This window comes from Condylura cristata, unplaced genomic scaffold (genome assembly GCF_000260355.1).
Source record: "Condylura cristata isolate star-nosed mole 26May11 unplaced genomic scaffold, ConCri1.0 scaffold00026, whole genome shotgun sequence".
NCBI classification, from domain to species: Eukaryota; Metazoa; Chordata; class Mammalia; order Eulipotyphla; family Talpidae; genus Condylura; species Condylura cristata.
Window position 1 is genome coordinate 1,545,669 of NW_004567127.1, and position 17,846 is coordinate 1,563,514.

General features: G+C 42.1%; 1 protein-coding gene across 1 annotated transcript in view; it reads left to right on the top strand.

Moving 5' to 3' along the window:
* The window catches only part of RNF115 (ring finger protein 115), a 55,855-nt gene that overhangs the window by 33,023 nt on the left and 4,986 nt on the right, over positions 1-17,846 (top strand). Inside the window, exons 3-6 of the mRNA XM_012730007.1 lie at positions 202-260; positions 3,506-3,551; positions 13,683-13,858; positions 17,235-17,306. Coding sequence (XP_012585461.1) covers positions 202-260; positions 3,506-3,551; positions 13,683-13,858; positions 17,235-17,306 — 353 coding nt within the window. The remainder of the gene's footprint in view (positions 1-201; positions 261-3,505; positions 3,552-13,682; positions 13,859-17,234; positions 17,307-17,846) is intronic.

The window sequence follows — 17,846 nt, forward strand, 5'->3', positions numbered from 1 at the left end:
AGCTTTAACATTTTCCTGCTTAGTTCTTGCTGGGTCCCCTGTGAAGTCACCCTGCAAACAGGGGCTCTTTATTTGCCAGCGTGTAATGGCGTCCTCTGAGGAGGCGGCTCGCAGTGGCGGCAGCTCCTTGCTGCATGCACTCAGAGCCTGCGTGTTCAGTGTCTGTGCCAGACTGTTTATGTTTCTTCTTTTCTCTTATAGGAATATATTTGTCCCAGATGTGAATCAGGCTTCATCGAAGAAGTGACAGATGATTCCAGGTATTGTACAAGCTTGTGAATAAGTCAGGCAGTTCACTATCAAAGTTATTTTCTCTTAGCATCGACGGAATGGATAGAAAGGAATTTATTTTCTAATTGTTCTCTGCTGAGAGAGACTGAACAAGAGATGAATGAGAGAATAATACAAAACTGGCAGAGGGGAGGAAGGGAAGAAAAGTGGAAAATTTTGGAAGTGGTGTGGTAGTGGCTGTGATGAAATAGCCGCTCTGATTGTGTGTGGCAGTTCTCGAGAACCTCTGTGTCTTAAGAATCGTACACATTCTCATTTATTTTCTGAGGCTTTTGGAATTCTCTTAGATTTTTGGTTGGTTTTTAGTGACTACTCTGTTCCCTGAAGATTAATTGCTGTTATACTGCCTTGGTGAGCTGGGGTGGCTTCTGCAAAGATACCTAGAAACGTAAAGTCTGTCCTAGTCAAGAGAAACTAAGTTATTACTCTACTTTGAGTGAGCCGTGGGACCCTCATTCTTACAAGATTATTGCTGCCAAACTTAGGCCATCTTGCCACGAATGTTAATACCGGGCTTGTAATACTTGAAATAGGCACTCATTGGTCATAGTCAAGGTATAAAACCTGTAAAACAGGAACTATTTCTAGAAATGACAATATTATATATTACTTTTTGGCTCCTATGAGTAAAACTATAAAAAATTAAAAATAGTTTAGCCTTGATAGGATGTGGCTTTTGGTTAAGTGTAGCAGCACGTTCTTTTGTGGCTGTCTGGTTAAATGTTGGCTGGATAGTTGAAGTACTGACTGTACACGAAAGCTTTTATTTTGGGAGTGATTTTGGTGACAGTATATAATTCCTTCACTGTTGCTGTTGACAGAATCTAAAGTTGAAGGGTGCTTGCACAAGCAGGAAAAACTACACATTTTACAGTATGTGCTGTTAGTCTAACTTTATCAGTGACTGGTGAGTACACGTGTACGTGAGCTGCATCTTCTGGGGCAGCTGCTTGGCATGGGCATCCAGCGTGGTCCCACTGAAATAATCTGTGCTCTGAATAACACAGGACGGGCTCCGGCCCGTAGGTTAGCATGGCGTCCAAATGAGCCGTTTAGTGTGGCTGACCTACTAACTTGGAGTAGCTTTTATTTGTGCTACCGTAATTACATCGAGTACTTATTTCGGGCATGTATGCATGTGTTTAATAAAAGGTATATTGGTTGTTGGGGCCAATAACCTAAATTTTTTCCCCTAAATTTTTAAACAGTAATCCTGGTTTCTTCAGGCCTGTGTACAAAGTGTGATTATAAGTGAGGATGTGATTAACCGTAGGATGTCTTTTCTAGCAGGGAGCTATGATTCTGTGGATCCTGCTCTCACTTGACTTAATAGTTTTTTCACTTGTGCCTTTGCAGTTCAAAGATTGCCCTGTGTGGGTGTTATTGGTAGCAAATACTAAAATACTAAGATTATGTCTTTTGAAGAAATCTTTTCTTAGAATCAGTGTCTTAGAGGCAACACTTCTATAAAGCTCATAAACACTTCCTGATTCGAATTCTCAGCAATTGCCTGGTAAGTAGGGGACGGTAACCATCAGTGAGAGGAGTCCATGCATGCGGGTGCTTGAGAGTGGGCCCCACTTTGCTACTTGGCATGCATCAAGAGGGGCTTTGTAAGTTTTCTTAAACTGTTTAATGTTTCTCAGAATAATGTGGTGATTTTTACTCCTTTCTCTGTGGTTAGCCTTATCGCTCTTAAAATAGAAAGGAATTTTAAGAAAGGACATGCCAAGGGAATCTCAAGGGGAACGACCCCAACATTTAAGAGTCAGTCGCCAAGGGTGCTTGACCCCTAGGACCCCTGCAGGAAGGCAGGAGGGCTGGGAGCCTGGGGGGGCTTGAGCAGGAGGAGGGCACAGCCACGCTGCCTTTCTTTTTTTAAACAGCGTGTTAACATAGATATATTGGTACTTCTGGACTTGTTCTGTATCTGAAGCGCTTTTAACAAGTGTTTTTAACTTCTGAAACAATACAGTGTTCATCATACCTAATCAGAGAGTGAGGCTTGAGAATGATTGCAGAGAGAATGGCATTAGTTTTGCTTTTTCAGTTGTGGCTTCAGACTAATCAGTGTGTTACCTCAACAAGCGCAAGTTTGCGGGCTTGATACCATTTGTGTGAGTGTTCGTGCATGTCTGGATGCTTACAGTCTCTTAGAGTGTTCTAGTTGTTGTGATTCTTTCCTCCACCCCCCGCCCCCCAAGTGTCCCTCTTTTCTTTATAACTTTCATGGGGACAGTGGGATCTAATAATTGTCCTTGGTCTTTGGGAATAGGCATATCTTATGTACACTTGTGATATGAACTGAACAACTTTTATTTTTGATTTGTCCGTATAGGCTGTAGCATTGCAGGGCTTTCAGAGATGATACGTGCGCTGAATGGTGTATGACACATAAGTGCTTGACGTATATTTGTGGTATTAAGAAAATAGTCTTTACCCTTTGGAGTTAAGTTTCGGAAAGCAGGGTATGGAGTGACGAGATGGATGAGACAAATCCGAGGCATTTATAATAGGTAGAATCTGAACTCAATAGGATGTGGTGGGGCATGGGGGAGTCTCATTTGATTAGTGAGCTCAGAAAAACACTTGGTAGAGGACTAGTACGTTGAATACCTGGGGGCCGGGGTCTGTTTTGGTGAAGCCTTAATTGGGGGAGAGTGACAACCTCAAGATGTGCACCTTAAAGCTGGTCATCCGCTTGAGATGAGGTGGGTAGGATAATCAAAGAATAGGCGGATAAATGACCAGAAGAAAAAATGCTCACTGAAGCCCTTACACTGTGCTAAATGTAGTAGCAGGCCCTTTTCAGACTAGTTTAGCCATTCCCCAGGAATATTAACTAACTTAGTTTTAAAGGCCGTGTTCATCTTTTTTTTTTTTTAAGTGAAACATTATCTTGAGGATTTTGTTTGTGAAGCTCTGTAAGAATACCAGTTTGTCTTTTTTTGCTAGGTCAAATTTGAATTGGTTGCGGCCTTGCAGGTCCTCCTTCCCGTAGGTGCCCTCTGCCCAGTGTTTCACTTGGCTCATTCTTGATTTTGTAGCTGGTGTACACCTCTTTCGCAGATCGATCCGCGAGCTTTGGAGGTGCCGTGCTGGGATGAGCTGTTTTCCATATTGGGCTTTGTTCTCATTGTGCCCTGCTATACTTAGCTTTGGGAGGGGAGTCGTTCCTGGGAATAGATCACTACTCACTCCTGTTTCCCTTCAGTTTTTTAGGTGGTGGAGGCAATAGCACAGCAACGCATTTTACAGAGGTAAGTTTTCCCCCGGCTGTAGGGATCTTGAGGGAGTTGACGGATGTGAAGATTATGACCTAGTTTACTTGCCAGTGCAGCAGGACATCAGATGTGTAAGACAGATGTAGGCAAGAGTTGCCCTGAGGAGGAGTTGTGTGTTGAATACCTGGGGCCGGGGCCTGTTTGGTGAAGCCTTCACTGGGAGAGTGATCACCTCAAGTGTGTGCCTTTAAACCGGGTCATGTTTTCAGTGTCTCTGTTGTGTTTATTGTGTCTGAATGAAAAGCTTGTGTTGTTTTTGAGAAGTGGCATGATGGTCAAGGGACGAGCAGACCAGCATGAGTTGCTACAGGAGTTAAAGGGCACAGTCTGCCCTGGACACAGCTTACACAGCTGGCGTTAGAGGTTACTCTAATGAGCAGGGTAGTTTGTTATGATTGGAACCAGGGGCCCGGATTAAGGATAAGAAATTTTCTTGCCTTCTGGATCTCAAGATGGGGCCTATAACTAATGTCCAGTTGCATATATGATGGCGGCATCCATACATTTTGGGGAGAAAATAGAACATCTTCACTATGATTTAAAAATAAGATACTAGTTATGTCCTTGAAAATTGGTATCTATTAAATTTGGATATAATTTTCTTTTTTTCACTTTCTCCATTGACTTAAAAATCTCTAGTTTATTTGAAATAATATTTTGACCAATTTAAGTGTATAATTCAGTGGCATTGACTTTTGTTTTTTAATTATTTTGAGACTATGCCCATCCATAAGGGACAGATTATCTCAGCCCACGAAAAACACTGGTTTACATGTGCTTCTATTTTATACAACTTGCTTGGCTTTAGAAAGCCAGCAGTGCTGAAAGAGGGAAAAAGTTAAATCCCATGGTCAGTTTCATTGGGTTTCAGGATTATATTAGTGCAGGTAACTAGGGAACTACCAGTTTTGGGTTTTTTTGCATTCATTTGTGTGTAAATTATTTGAAGAGTGGTGTTCAGAAAGAAGCGCACAAAACTCTAGGCCTCTTTTATCCTTCAAAAGTGATTTTAATTACTGTAACCCCCCTTGATATTGTGTTCTTAGTTTGTAGCCAAGAAAACTTGATGAAATGCTTGGGTAATAAATCTGTTCGATTTATATAAGGTCTGGTACTTCTTAATATCCAGTATTATGTTTTTGGGTAAATTCTGAACTTCCTTGGCTCATGGGTTGATTAAAGCGAGATTCAAAATAGAGTGTGTCTTTGAACTCCCATTTTTATTTTCTCATTTTGATGGATTGAAAAACATTATTTAAAGTTTATTCTGCTTTTCAGGCCTGGAAGCACTTCTGACTTTAGTATGTTTTTTCTCCTGTGTGTGCTATTCCTGATAACACAGCTTGGCACTTACTGATTAGCATATGCAGAAGAAACATCATCTGATTTCTTAAGTGTTCTCTCTTAGGAAATAGAAATAACATCGGCCTGTCAGTTTTATAGCTATGACTCAACAGAAGGAGATGCATTAAGAAGAAAAATAAATGCATGCAGTCAGTTTCCTAACTTAGACAGTGTCAACCGACGGCCGCTGCTTGCTTGGGCTCTCCTTCAGATGTTAAGGTAGTTTTGCTGAGTCATAGCCTGTGACTCCATGTTCATTAGGCTGCAGCGAGGGCACGAGTGTGCCCAGCTTTCCTTCTTTGTCATTCCCTTTCTTTATGTGTCACTATTTTAATGTTTTTTTTTTTTAAATGAACTTTACATTTAAAAAAAATAGAAAAAAAGATCCGACTATAGCATTGCCAGGGATATTTTAGGAATCACTAAGTTTATTTTGAATGACAAATTGAGTGCTTTTATGCACAGCACTCTGACAAAAAGTAGGGGCAAGAAACTTGTGTGCAAGAAACTTACATTTAGTTGGTGAGCAAGTGGAAACACACGAAACAAGAAATCCAGGAAGAGTGTGCAGAGAACAGAATGAACTGTGGAGTATAACCAGTACAGTGGAGGGCGAGCTCGAGTGGCCTTCTTAGGGGAACCAGCCTTTAGGAAGAGCGGTCTCGTGGCAGAGGGAGGGTTGTGCACCGAGCCGGGTTGCCAAGTTCAGGCCCTGGGCCCACCACTGCCAGTGCGATCCAGGCAGAATTCCTCAGAACCTCTGGGTGTCTCTTTCATCATCTGAAAATTGGGGCATTAATAATACCTCACAGGGTTTACTGTGAGGGTTACATTATGTTAGTGTATGTGTAGGTCAGTGAATATCGTATAGTGAAGTGCTTAATAAATTGTAGTGATTATTAAGACTTCATGGAAAATAAAGCAAGGCTTCAAGTGCTCAAGTCTTGAAGGGTAGGTGGAGTGTAGACAGGCAAAGAAGTGAAAAAAAGCTCCCAAGATAGCGTTCTCAAGATAGGATGTAAAGTTTTGCATCCACATCCTTGGAGGAAAAGTTAGAAAATAAAATTATGTTGTAGGCTTTTCTTTTTCACATTTTAGTTGATAGCGTCAGTAAAGGCAGGCTCAGTTTTGCTGTTTTTCTTCAGCCAGAGCTGCTTGTGCCATGAAGAGGTCACAGCAGCTTCCTCCCCCCCACCCACAGTTGCACTTACCTGTCTCTCCCATGGGGGAGAGTGAGGAGGAGCCCACGTCCCCATGTCCCCATCACTTAGAGTCCAGTGCAGTCTTCTAGAGTTGTGTCCTTAGGTCCTGCTGTTGTCTCCGCTGCGTCTGATCTCTAAGGGGCGTTTTGTCTAGGGGTGTGTCTGCATAGGAGACAGCAGTCTGTGGTCCATGTGCTGCCCGTCGCTTCAGGCACACTCACTGGGGTCTCGAAACACATCCCCCTCGGGTGAGGAGGGGACTGCGGTGTTTTCTATAATTAGCATCTACTAACAGCCCAATTCTTGAAATCCAGGTATATTAGCTATATTAAAAGAGGCTTGGTCTAAGCAAAGGCTCTAACAAAACCAGTTACTGATTTTTCTTGTTTTACAAGGGTCTGGGGTGTGGAAATAGAGTAGGGAGGATGGAGTGAGGTGGGAGGGGAGTGCTGGGTAGCTGGGAGCTTCTGTGAGGTCCTGCAAGGGTCCCCCCAGTGGGAATCCACAGCTTGTGGGGGCCTAGATTCTAGTGCCTGCTGGCCCTGGGGAGTTGAGTCTGCCATGCCTGAGGGGTGACTTACTACTTGAAAGCTTCAGACCAGGACCCTGGTGTGGAGAGACATCTGGTCTGAGTCTCAGCTCACCTGGGGGGGTCACTGGAAGAGGGGCTGTGCTGGGCCTCAGAGGAGCAGGAGATAGGCGGCTTTCTGAAACAAGAACCCCAAGGAGTGCAGAGGAAAAGTTGCTCTCAGACATTGAGTTGTATCTACTTAAATAAAATTTGGTCCAGATGCCACATTGTAATGGTAATAAAAAGATATTAAATAACTCGAGCCCCACTATTCTAAGATGGCGCCTTTCTATAGTTTCTTTCAGGTTTTGTCCTGAGTGTAGATACTAACAGATAACTGTAACAGCTTTATGAAGATTTTAAAAATGAAAAATCTTCCTTATTTTCATTGCCTTTATTTAAACGTTTTTGGGCATAACTTTTCATGTCTCATCCATCTTCAGATGCTACCTAAAGTATAGTACATCATATTTCTGCTTAAAATTTACTTAGCATCGTGTCAAACCTTTTTCTTGTTCATGGTTATAAGAACTTTAATGTGATGTTTTTACCTTAATGTAATTTTTGGAAATGTACATGTTGAACAAAAATTGGTTCTATAATGTTAGTGAACTTGTGAAGTAATTGTGTTCACACGCTTTTTAAAAATGAAATTCTGAAAGTAACTTTAAATTCTCAAAACCTGCCAGATGCATTACAGGGAAACACTGGGCAGTATCCCCTCATGAACACACATGTGAAAATTCTACAGGACTGTGCAGACAGGCCCAACAGCGTGCCCCTCGGAAGGGCCACCGTCACGGTCAAGCGGGCCATAGGCTGGGACTGCGAGGTCACTTCAGCAGTTGCAAGTCAACTGATGTGATGCAGTATATTAGCAGTGCACTGAAAAATACAAACCTTGATCATCTCAAGAGATACGAAAAAAAGTATATAACAAAATCTAACTTTCATTTTTGATTCGTGGAAAACTAAATCCTGTGCATGGATCAGCAGCAGGCTTGGCATTGTTAGATGGGATCTAAATATTTAGTAATAATTCCAGTCAGAATCCTAGTAAATCTTTTTATAGAAATTGTCAAGCAGATTCTAAATTCACTTGAGGTGGAGAACTAACACCATCTGATTTCAAGACTTACTGTAAAGCCATAGTAATCAAAACTGTGATATTGCTAACAAGATAAAGAGCTCAGAAGAACAGAGAGTCTGGAAACAGATTCACACATTGGACCACTGATTTTTACAAAGATATAAGGGCTGTCAAGCCCTACACACCTATTCTGGTTAGTAGTCATTGTTTCTCCCAATTTCCTCAGTCTGATTGCAGCCACTAATCTCTTTTCTATGTAGATGGATTTATCTGTTTAGAATATTTGATGCAAATGGATTGTGTAATACGGGAGTTTTGTGCCTAAGACTTTCACTTACTGTAGTGCTTTCAGGGTTCACTCCTGTAGCATGTGTCAGTCTTTCAGGCCTCTTTACAACATTGTGACATTCTGTTGTGCGGGTTCGCCAGGTGCTGCTCACCCACCTATCCAGTGTTTGGGCATTGGGCTTGTTTTGACTCTTGGGCCTAATGGCATGCTGTGAATGTCTCTTGTTAGCTGCTGTGAGTGTTGAGTACAAATTTTTGTGTGGACATGTTTTCACTTCTCTTAGGTGTAGAACTAGTAGTAAAATTGCAGGATCATGCAGTAACTTTTAAAATAATAGATTGTAATATTTTAAGGGGTGCTGATGTGAGTGTGGTTAGTTTGTAATTAAGTTTTGCTAAATGAAAGATACTATTTTTATTGTCTTTTATATTGAACTATATAATTATGTCAGCTCACATTTTCACAAGTTATACTTTTTACCTCTATTCAAAGAAATGTTGAGTTTTTCAATACAAACTTTATCAAATAAACTGTCTCTGTGAGTGATCCTTTTGTATACTCTATAAATAGTGGCACTATTATTTTTCACTTATGTAAGCCATGTCCTGAATACCTTTTTTTGTTGTATGTGCTGTTTTTGTCTCTTACGGTTGGCTAAGTCTACTCAGAGGCAAATGACCTGAAATTTTTGTTCTTAGTGTTGATTTGGTATAAATTTGTGTATTGTGTTTGTTTTATCCTGTGGTCAGTAGGTAGAATGCACTATTTTTTTGATCACTGAATAGTATTCCGTTGTGTACACAGGCCATATTTTCTTGATACACTCATCTGTTTGGGGGCACTTAGGTTATTTCTGTAACTTAGGAGTATACTATTATTTTGAGAAAATACATTGACTTAAGCTGCTATTTGTTTGTACTAATTTGCAGTTTTCAAGCAAGTAGAAAACTGCCCCAAGTGGATGTTGAAGCTGCCCCCAAGCCTGTGTTCCTTCAGAATTTTGACATCTGTTGGTGATAACAGTTTACAGTCACCTAGTGGGTGTCATCATTAATGCAGAGCCATGATATGTGACCCTGGTGCTTGCTGTTCTTCTAGTCAGAGTCAAAAAACACTTAGTTTTCATGTTATTTATAACAGAAACAATGATTGCTTGAAGACGTTTCTGTGAGCAGAGGTGGAACACTTGGTTTATATGCTGAAGGAACGATCGAATTCATTCTGAGGTTACAGGAGATAGATGGCTAAGAACACAGAGTGGGCTGTTCATGTGCTTTGTACTTATCGAAGGGCAAGAACAGTTTTGGACTTTTAAATACTGCATTTATTTTAGAATTTCAGGTCAAAAATCATTGCATTGTTGACCACTTTCTCATGGCCAGAAATGAGTGCTTTTTAAAACATGGAGACTGTCACTAGAAAGCAAAGGAAAATAAATGTAAATACAAATGGCAGCAAAAGTGGAAAAAGATGTTTTACTTCATTAATATTTAGAGAAACATTAATGTTTTTGAGTGTGCATATTATTGTTACTCTGCAGATTGGATATTAGAACTAAAAATTTTTTAAGCAGTGTTGGTAAGAGTGTGAGAGAATGTAAACCTTTGTATTCTGGAGGTGTCTATTAGTTTATGTTCTGTTGATAGGAAAAAAGAAATTAACACTGTCCCTGTGGAAGTACAGAGACTAGGCTTGTTAGACAGTTTATTTTCTAAAATTTTACTCCTTTATATTGAGGAAACATTGGTTTACAGCACTGGATATGATTTAAGGATCTTTTTGTTCCTACCTTTTCTGACATATGTTACCACACCACACCCACAATCCTCCACTCTCGTCCATTGGGCTTCCCCTCCTCTTTTCCCCTATTTCTCTAGTAGCCTCCTCTTATAGTCAGATTTCTAGGGTTTGTTTTGGTTTAGGCAAAGACTTTAAATTGGATGTCTCAAATGTGTGAAGGAAACCAAGAGAATGTCTCAGCCAATAAAGAATATCAATAGAGGTAGAAAGTTTAAAAAGGAACCAGACATTCTCGTCCGTTGGCCTGGACAGAGCGTACACTTACTGTACCCTTCTGTGGCCGATTTTAAGTGGAGAGGTCAGGGTGACTTCCCAAGACACTGATTATATGTAGCTGTTAATTTTTCCTTTGAAGGCCGCAGCCAGCCCCACCCTGTTGGTCATTCCTTTATTCATTCATGCCTTCATTTAGGAACAGTTATCTAATTTATATTTCCTAATTAACAAGTCCAATCCTTCCATTTTTTAATGCAAAGGATTGGAAAATGAAATGAGAACTTCTAGAGGAGTTCAGCAGCACATTTGAGCATACAGAGGAAAGATCCAGCAGGCTTGCAGGTAATGTCAGTTGAAATTGTTCAGCTTGAGAAGCAGAAAGAAAAAAGAATGAAAAAAATAAGCAGAACATAAGAAATCTTTGGGGCACCATCAGAGTGTATCATGGCATGGAGAGGGAGAAAGGTATAGAAAATATATTAGAAGAAAGAATTGTCAGAGCCATTTTTATATCCAAGAGGCTCAACTAATTTCAGGTAGAATAAATGCAGAGAGATCTACACCTCTTCAAACAGTCTAAAGATTGAGAGAAGTTGAAAGCAACGGGAAGTATTCTTTTAGCATACACGGGGTTTTCAGTAATAAATTGACCTTTCAGCACAAGGCCACGAAGGCCAGTCGGCAGTGGGATGACATATTTATGGTTTTGGAAAAGAATCTCTGCCAGCCAGGATTTCTAAGTCTGGCAATTCTGTCCTTCCAAAGCAAAGAAGAAATTAAACCATTCCTAGATAAACCGTAGCTGAAGGAACTTATTACTAACAGACTTTCCTTTTAGGACATGTCAAAGGATCTTTCAGGGCTCCCGAAGATTGACCTTATTTTCTGGAGTAGCGTTAAAGAATATAGATTTTAAGTAAGCCCTGTTGACTCTCATACAACATCAAAAGCCTCACAGGGAGATGTCTTTTTCTGTTCTTCAGATTGATAAAAAGTAAAAAATTAAAATTCAAAAGATCCTGTGACAACAAGTGCTTTCCAGGATTTTATACAGTGGAAACTCTTAAACACTCAGTGGACATGTAAACTAGTACAACTGCTTTGGAAAACAATTTGGTATTGCCTAGTAAAGCTAAAGGTACCTAGACAATATTGGAGCTGTGCAGACCGCAGAGAAACCCCCGCACACCTGAGCAGAAGACATGTGCAGAAACCTCACACTGCCTGTGTGTCATGGTGAAAACTGGAAACCATCCAGATGTTTATTGAGAAGAGAAAAACCTCAAAATGTGCAGCATAAAGTGCATGAGACTGAATAGATAACAAACAGTGCCATGCGTGAGCATATGGGCCCGAGAAGCCAGTGCTTTCAGAGATGCTGCAGTGAGGCGCGTCTTCCCTGGACGTGGCCCTTTGTAGTGGAGCCTGAAGAGGAGCAGGCGAGGCTGCTAAACTTAGGGTAGCGGTTTCCTTTGGAGATTGCGGGGGGAGGGGGGTCTCGCTGGCTTTGGTGATATAGGTTATGAGCTGGTTGCAGGCAGATAGGTTTTATTTTCTTATGATTCATGGTACTTTGCATGTACCATAACTGTGTTAAGATAAAAATGTTAAGGACTATGTAAAATAAAAACATCACCGCTTTGCCATTAAGAATCATATAACTGTGTGTTCTGAGTCAATGTAAACTTTTTTTGTTATTCCATGGCATTTAGCCCTGTTTAACAAAACCTATAGTTTCTTTTTCCTTTTATTTGAAGGGTGGGAGAGGGTCTGTGTTTTCCCACTTGAAAATGAAATCCATTAGGGCAGACAATTTTGGTGGGTTTTTTGTTTTGTTTGTTTTGTTTCAGTGGTTTTTCCGCTGGTTTGCCCTAACCCTTCCCAGAAAGCGACTGGACTTTGTCCATGCTCAGCAAGTATTTGGACATGAGTGAACCTGTGTTAAAGCCTGGCACATAGGTACACACATATGCCTGTGTGTGTGCACAGGTGATCAAAGATACGGAATTATCCACACTCTGGGTAGAGCCAGGGCTAGGTGTTGGTTATGGCTGAGAGAAGGGAGCCTATATTGTACTATGTGCCCTCTTCAGTTGTATATGCATTTTATCATAATTTGCTTTAATTTAAAAGGGAGGAGACATCTTTGAAAATCCAGAAGCAAGTTGTAAACTGGAGAAAATGAGTAAAAAATAGCATTTTTGATAACGTAACTAACTTTGAAAATTGATTTTCCAGCTGTGGGGACAGTAGCTTGAGGTAGAGCAGGGTCTGCAGTCAGCTCGGTGTCGTGTGCCCGGGGCTACTGCCTCTCATGGGCACTCTGGAGGCTTCTGTTCTGTGGGGCCTCTAGGAGGAAAGGCAGTTTGGGGGTGGAGGGGTGTGAGGCTTTGGAGGCCTGCTCATAAACTGAGCAGCTTTGTGTCCCTGTTATTACAGATGCAGCAGATAAGTTTTTGTGTTTTGAAACATTATCATCAAAAAAATAGGATGTGAACAAGACTTACATATGGGTGGATAGAGCGAAATGAGACACACTTGATTGAAGTCCTGAAATAACTGGCACACAGATACGTAAAATTTAATGTTTTTAGAGGTGATTTGTTTTTCCATTCGTTCACTGCCTGCTGATCCCGTGACTAGCCCCAGCTGACAGCCAGTGATGCTCCCCGGCCCCTGCGCTCTTAGTGGGAAACAGGTGCTGCGGACGGTCCTGCTGATCTCCCTGCCCTGCTTAGGCCAGCTTTGACTCTGACCTGTCTGATGAGCATCAAGATCAGAAGCATTTTATATAGAGACCTCTGTCTGCACGTGGGGCTAATGATGCTTTTTTTTTTTTTTTACAAGTGTGTACATGTATCCACTTTATTTAAATCTTAGGTTTTGCTAAGTGTGAATGTAGATGCCATTTGTTATATGATTGAGCCAAGTGATTGATTGTGCTTAGGGAAATTGTCCATGATCACATTTGCCTTGTATTTTTAATCCATAAGGGTTAGCTGGTCAGAGGCATGTGGACATGAGCTCATTGTTAAGGCTTCTTTTCCCCCATGAAGAAAATTAAGTTTTCAGTATGTTTTTCCCCTTTTCTGCATGTGTTTGAAAGACTTCTCTTTTTTCTTTCATGAAAATGGGGGTTGGGAGCCCTCCCTCGTGGTGCAGTGGGTTAAAACACAGTACTCCCAAGCTAGCCCCCGCCACTGCAGTATAAGTTCGATCCCCAGCTGGGGAACTAACCCACAGGGCGCGGCAGACCTCTCCTCTCTTCTGGCTGCTCCCCTCAGCAGTGTCCTTCGTCAGTCTGCCTGTTCTGCTCCCCACTCTATCTCTGGTGAATCCTCTCACGGCCCCTGCACCTCTGGCCTGTACCCCAGTTCTGTCTGCATAAGCAAACAAATCTTTAAAAAAAAAGAAAATGGAGGGTTGGGGTAAGAACATATCTTTAGTTGGGAGCTACTGAATCTTGAAGTGTCAGAAGTTACTCTCTTTTACCAATATTTCTTTTTCCCTTCTTTGCCCTCTTAAATCAATAACATGGTTGATTTCTGGTTTTTACTAGTTCTTGGACCATTTTGGCCATACGATGTTTTTTCAGGACATCAGACCATTTCTAAGTAGTAATCCACTGGACCAGGACAATAGAGCCAATGAGAGGGGCCATCAAACTCACACAGACTTCTGGGGACCGAGCCGACCTCCACGACTGCCTGTGACTCGGAGGTACAGGTCACGCGGCAGCTCTCGCCCCGAGAGGTCCCCAGCCATCGAAGGGTGAGTCGGAGGGGTTTTGGGCTTTCTTTAAAGGCAGTTTCAGTGAAGGATATATCACTGCCATCTTTATGAGGTTCAAATACCTGTTACATTTGTGGACTGGATGGAGATAGAAGGACCCTGAAAGCGAGGCTAAATTGAATGTCAGTATTTAATGAGTACGGGTGAGAGGGGTCATTGAAAACTAAGGTCACGAAACACTATGCCAGAAGCCCTGGTTAATATGTTTATTGTTTCAGATTAGTACATACATAATGTGTTTGTTTATTAAAATTTCAGAAAATAGTGAAAGGATATCAAATATGTTGGATAACATTAGGTTTTAAGAAGGCTTACCAGATGGGAGTGGTGGACTTGCTGTGACATTTCATAGGCATAAACAGAGTTTGTGACTACAAACAAATGTCATAAAACAAATGTTTGTTGAGTGTTTTATGCCAGGACACTGTACTAGGTCCTGGGATGTAATGCTGATCAAAACCACTGTGGTCCTTGACCTCCTGGGTCCTAGTTAGTAGGAATAACAAGCAGTATTTGTGTTTCTGAGATTTTATTTAAGCACATGGGGCGTAGTCCCTGGCAGCTGCCTTTCGTGTGCTGGCAGGACGCTGCTCAGCAGCAGACCTCTCCTGCCTGCCGCCCTTTCTTCAGCCGTGGTGGGTTTCAGTGGCTCCTCCTGTTCTGCCCCTCCTCTGTCTCTGGGGAATCCTCTCACCCCCTCATGTCTGGTCTAGACCCCTGTTCTCGTATACATGAGTAAACACAATAAATCTTTAAAAAAAAAAGAATAAACTGAGACTCAGAAATCAGGTATCGAAGACGCCTCTGCTGAATTATCTAATATGGCCACTGCCCGTCATCACTTGTACTGATGGCAGTATTTAAAAGTCAGTAACCTCTCCCCATCTTCCCCAGGATTGTTTCAAAAGCCCTTCCTTTGTGCACCCCCAAAGCACCAATGTCTTCACCCTCTATGCAGAAAAACAATGAAAATTGACTAGAATCATCATTGTCAGGAGACATGATTCACACTGGCAAGGAGATTCTCTTCCAAGAGAAACAAGTTCTGTTCAACCTAAACAACATGGCCTCAGTCTCCACCACACCTCTAGAATTCCTTGGGAATTCGAGACTCCTGATTCAGTAGATGACTCCAGGGCATCTGTAGAACCCTGACTTGCACTTAGGCTGTCAGTACTGGTGTTTTTCTGGTGTGTGTCAAATCTGATGGGAGCTGAGCATTAGGTGAATGAGGAAGCTTGCAGACTGCTATCAGTGCTGGGCTGGGAAGCGGCTAGTCATCAAGTAGATACCTTCAAGAATGTGAAGAGGGAAAACTAAAGTCGGCTTCAGTAAACAATATAATGCTTTATCTGTAATGCTGATTTGTGACCATTTTAAATCCTGTAGCCAAATTTGGGGGGAAATAGGGTTGACTTTATTTAAAAGTACATCTTTGCTGAGTTCAGTTTTACAGGTCATCTTGGGTCAATCTACTTCATAAGGCTGCTGGGGAAAGTCATATAGTTGGTGTCAATACAAGTACATGGTTTCCAACTTATCTTTATGTATTTTCAGTTACTATTATCCCTAAGAAAGAATAAATTTGGGAGAAAAGATCTGAGTTCAGTTGTGAACATATATCGGAGGTGCTTATGTATATCTAAGTGGTATTAAGCAGGCAGAGTTCTGACTGGAGATGAAACGGAGAATTTGTTGCCTAAATAGAGTATTTAAAATTATAAAACTGCATAATTGCCAGAAGAATGAAAGCAGGAAAGAGAAGAGCTCAGAGAACTGAGTCCTGGGCTCTCATTGATTGGAAGTTTAAAAGAAGCAGAGGAAAGGACAGGCAGAGAAGTGGGGACCCCAGAGCGTGCAGTTCTGGAAACTGGGGAGACTCTCCCTGATCTGAGCATGTGTTTCCCTCTAGACTCCGGATTAATTTTCTATTGCTAAAATAAAATATAGCCCCCACCCCACTTTAGCTACCTTTTGTTTTAACAAGAAGACATTTTATGTTTTTAACAAAACAACAAAAGTATCATAATTGAAGATTATCTCCTGACAACAGCTTGGACACTCATTGGTGGCAGGCAGAGTGGTTTCTCTCTGTTACTGCTTTAAAAACTTGGGGCCAACCTCCGGCTTCCAAAGTAAGCAGCCAAGAGAGAAGAATCCCCGGCTTACAGATGAGATGTCTACAGGAAACGAAGCTCTCTCTCCAACTTGACTGCCGTTAGCTTACTGCTCAGTTCAAAGGTGTGATCATATGCTCTGCTAGTTACTAGCAAGTAAGGAAGTTAGTTTTGTATAGCAGAAAACCCCACAGTATAGGAACTTGTTACAACAAGCCTTTGATACGCTCAGAGCTTCTGAGGGTCCGGGGTTTAGAAGTGACTTAGCTAGTCACTTACATGGGATAGAATTTTATGAGATTATAATGAAATGTCAACTCTGGCTACACTATCATCTGAAAACTACCTGGGGCTGCATTTCCAGGATGGTTCGCTCGTGGCTGTTAGCAGGAGGCCTCAGTTCCTCCTCATGTGGGCCTGGCCCCGGCCTTCAGTGTCCCCATAACTTCACAGATGGCTTCCCCAGAGTAAGGCCCATGGAGGCAAAGGGAGAAGCAAAGAAACCATAATGCCTTTATATTCTGACCTTGGAAACCGCACACGGTCATTTCTGGAATATTTTACTTGGAAGAAGTACCACATTCAAGGGGAGACTTAATCTCCACCTTTTGGAGGAGGGAATATTAAAAAAATTCATGGACATTTTAGAACTATCTCAGTTCACTCTCTAGTCACAAATTACTTACATTTCTTCATGTGCAGAATTTACTTCCTCCCAAGACCTACCAAAGACTTGTCCCTTTACAACTTCAGCTTGAAATCTGGATTGTCATCTGTTATGCCCAAGTGTGGATGAGGGTCCTTGGGTGTAAGGTGAAAATAGCAGTCCCACAGTGCTCAAGGGCGAGAGGCTGGCCGGGTGAGGGCAGGGAGAGAGGTCCACTCTGGCACCTGAACAGCCCTTGTTAAGGAGCTCCGAGCCCCTCCATCTCCTCCTGCTGCTGCTGCCAGGGGCGCAGGGGTCTGAGGAAGATAGTTTGAAAACTGCACCATATAGCCAGGTCCCCTCACAGTCTGATTCACAAAAAAGGCCATGAATTCCCGAAACGGCAGCACGTAGGCCGTAGTAGCAAAAGCACGTGCTGCCTGATAGCACACTGCATTTGGGTGCTGTTGACTGGATGCTGGGCAGGAGAAGCCACTGTGGTTTGGGACAGGAGTTGGTGACCGGTCAGCCATGGCTGTCTGCAGAGTACTTTCACTAGCCTGTTGTCTTACCACATTTTTTTCTCCAACAGAATAATTCAACATATTTTTGCAGGATTCTTTGCAAATTCTGCAATTCCTGGATCCCCACATCCCTTTTCCTGGTAAGTAATTAAAAGTTTTCTATCTTAATCTACTGGACTAGCGTCATTTTAGGTACTGTGCTTCTGTGCTATAGTGAGAAAGAGCTGCGTAGGTGAGTACGGAGGCGTGATTGGCTGACTGTTCCGATGACTGTTTTTATCTGCTGAGGCCAAACTTAATCAGAACTTTGTCCTTATTGTTCAGACTCAAGAGAGCCGCCCTGGTCGCCTTGATGTCCGGGTGTTGGGTGGGTCTCCCTCTGTTCACATGCTGGCCTGAGGGTTGTGTTGGGGTCAGGAGTGAGATGGTCCCTGCTGAGCTTGGTATTTGATTTGTGGATTTTCTCCTCTCAAGCATATGGGAAGCTTTTATTCCTTAGGAATTTCAGAAATTGAAAACATACTGCTTCACTTCAGAAGAAGCAAAAGGCTGTCCATAGCAGAGTGACACTTGCGTGTGGTGGGGGCTGAGAGGAACTTCCTTCTCATCTGGACAGTTACTTAGCACTTCTGACTCTGCCCCTGGAGGCTTCTTTGCTCCGAGCGACCTCCATCCTTCCA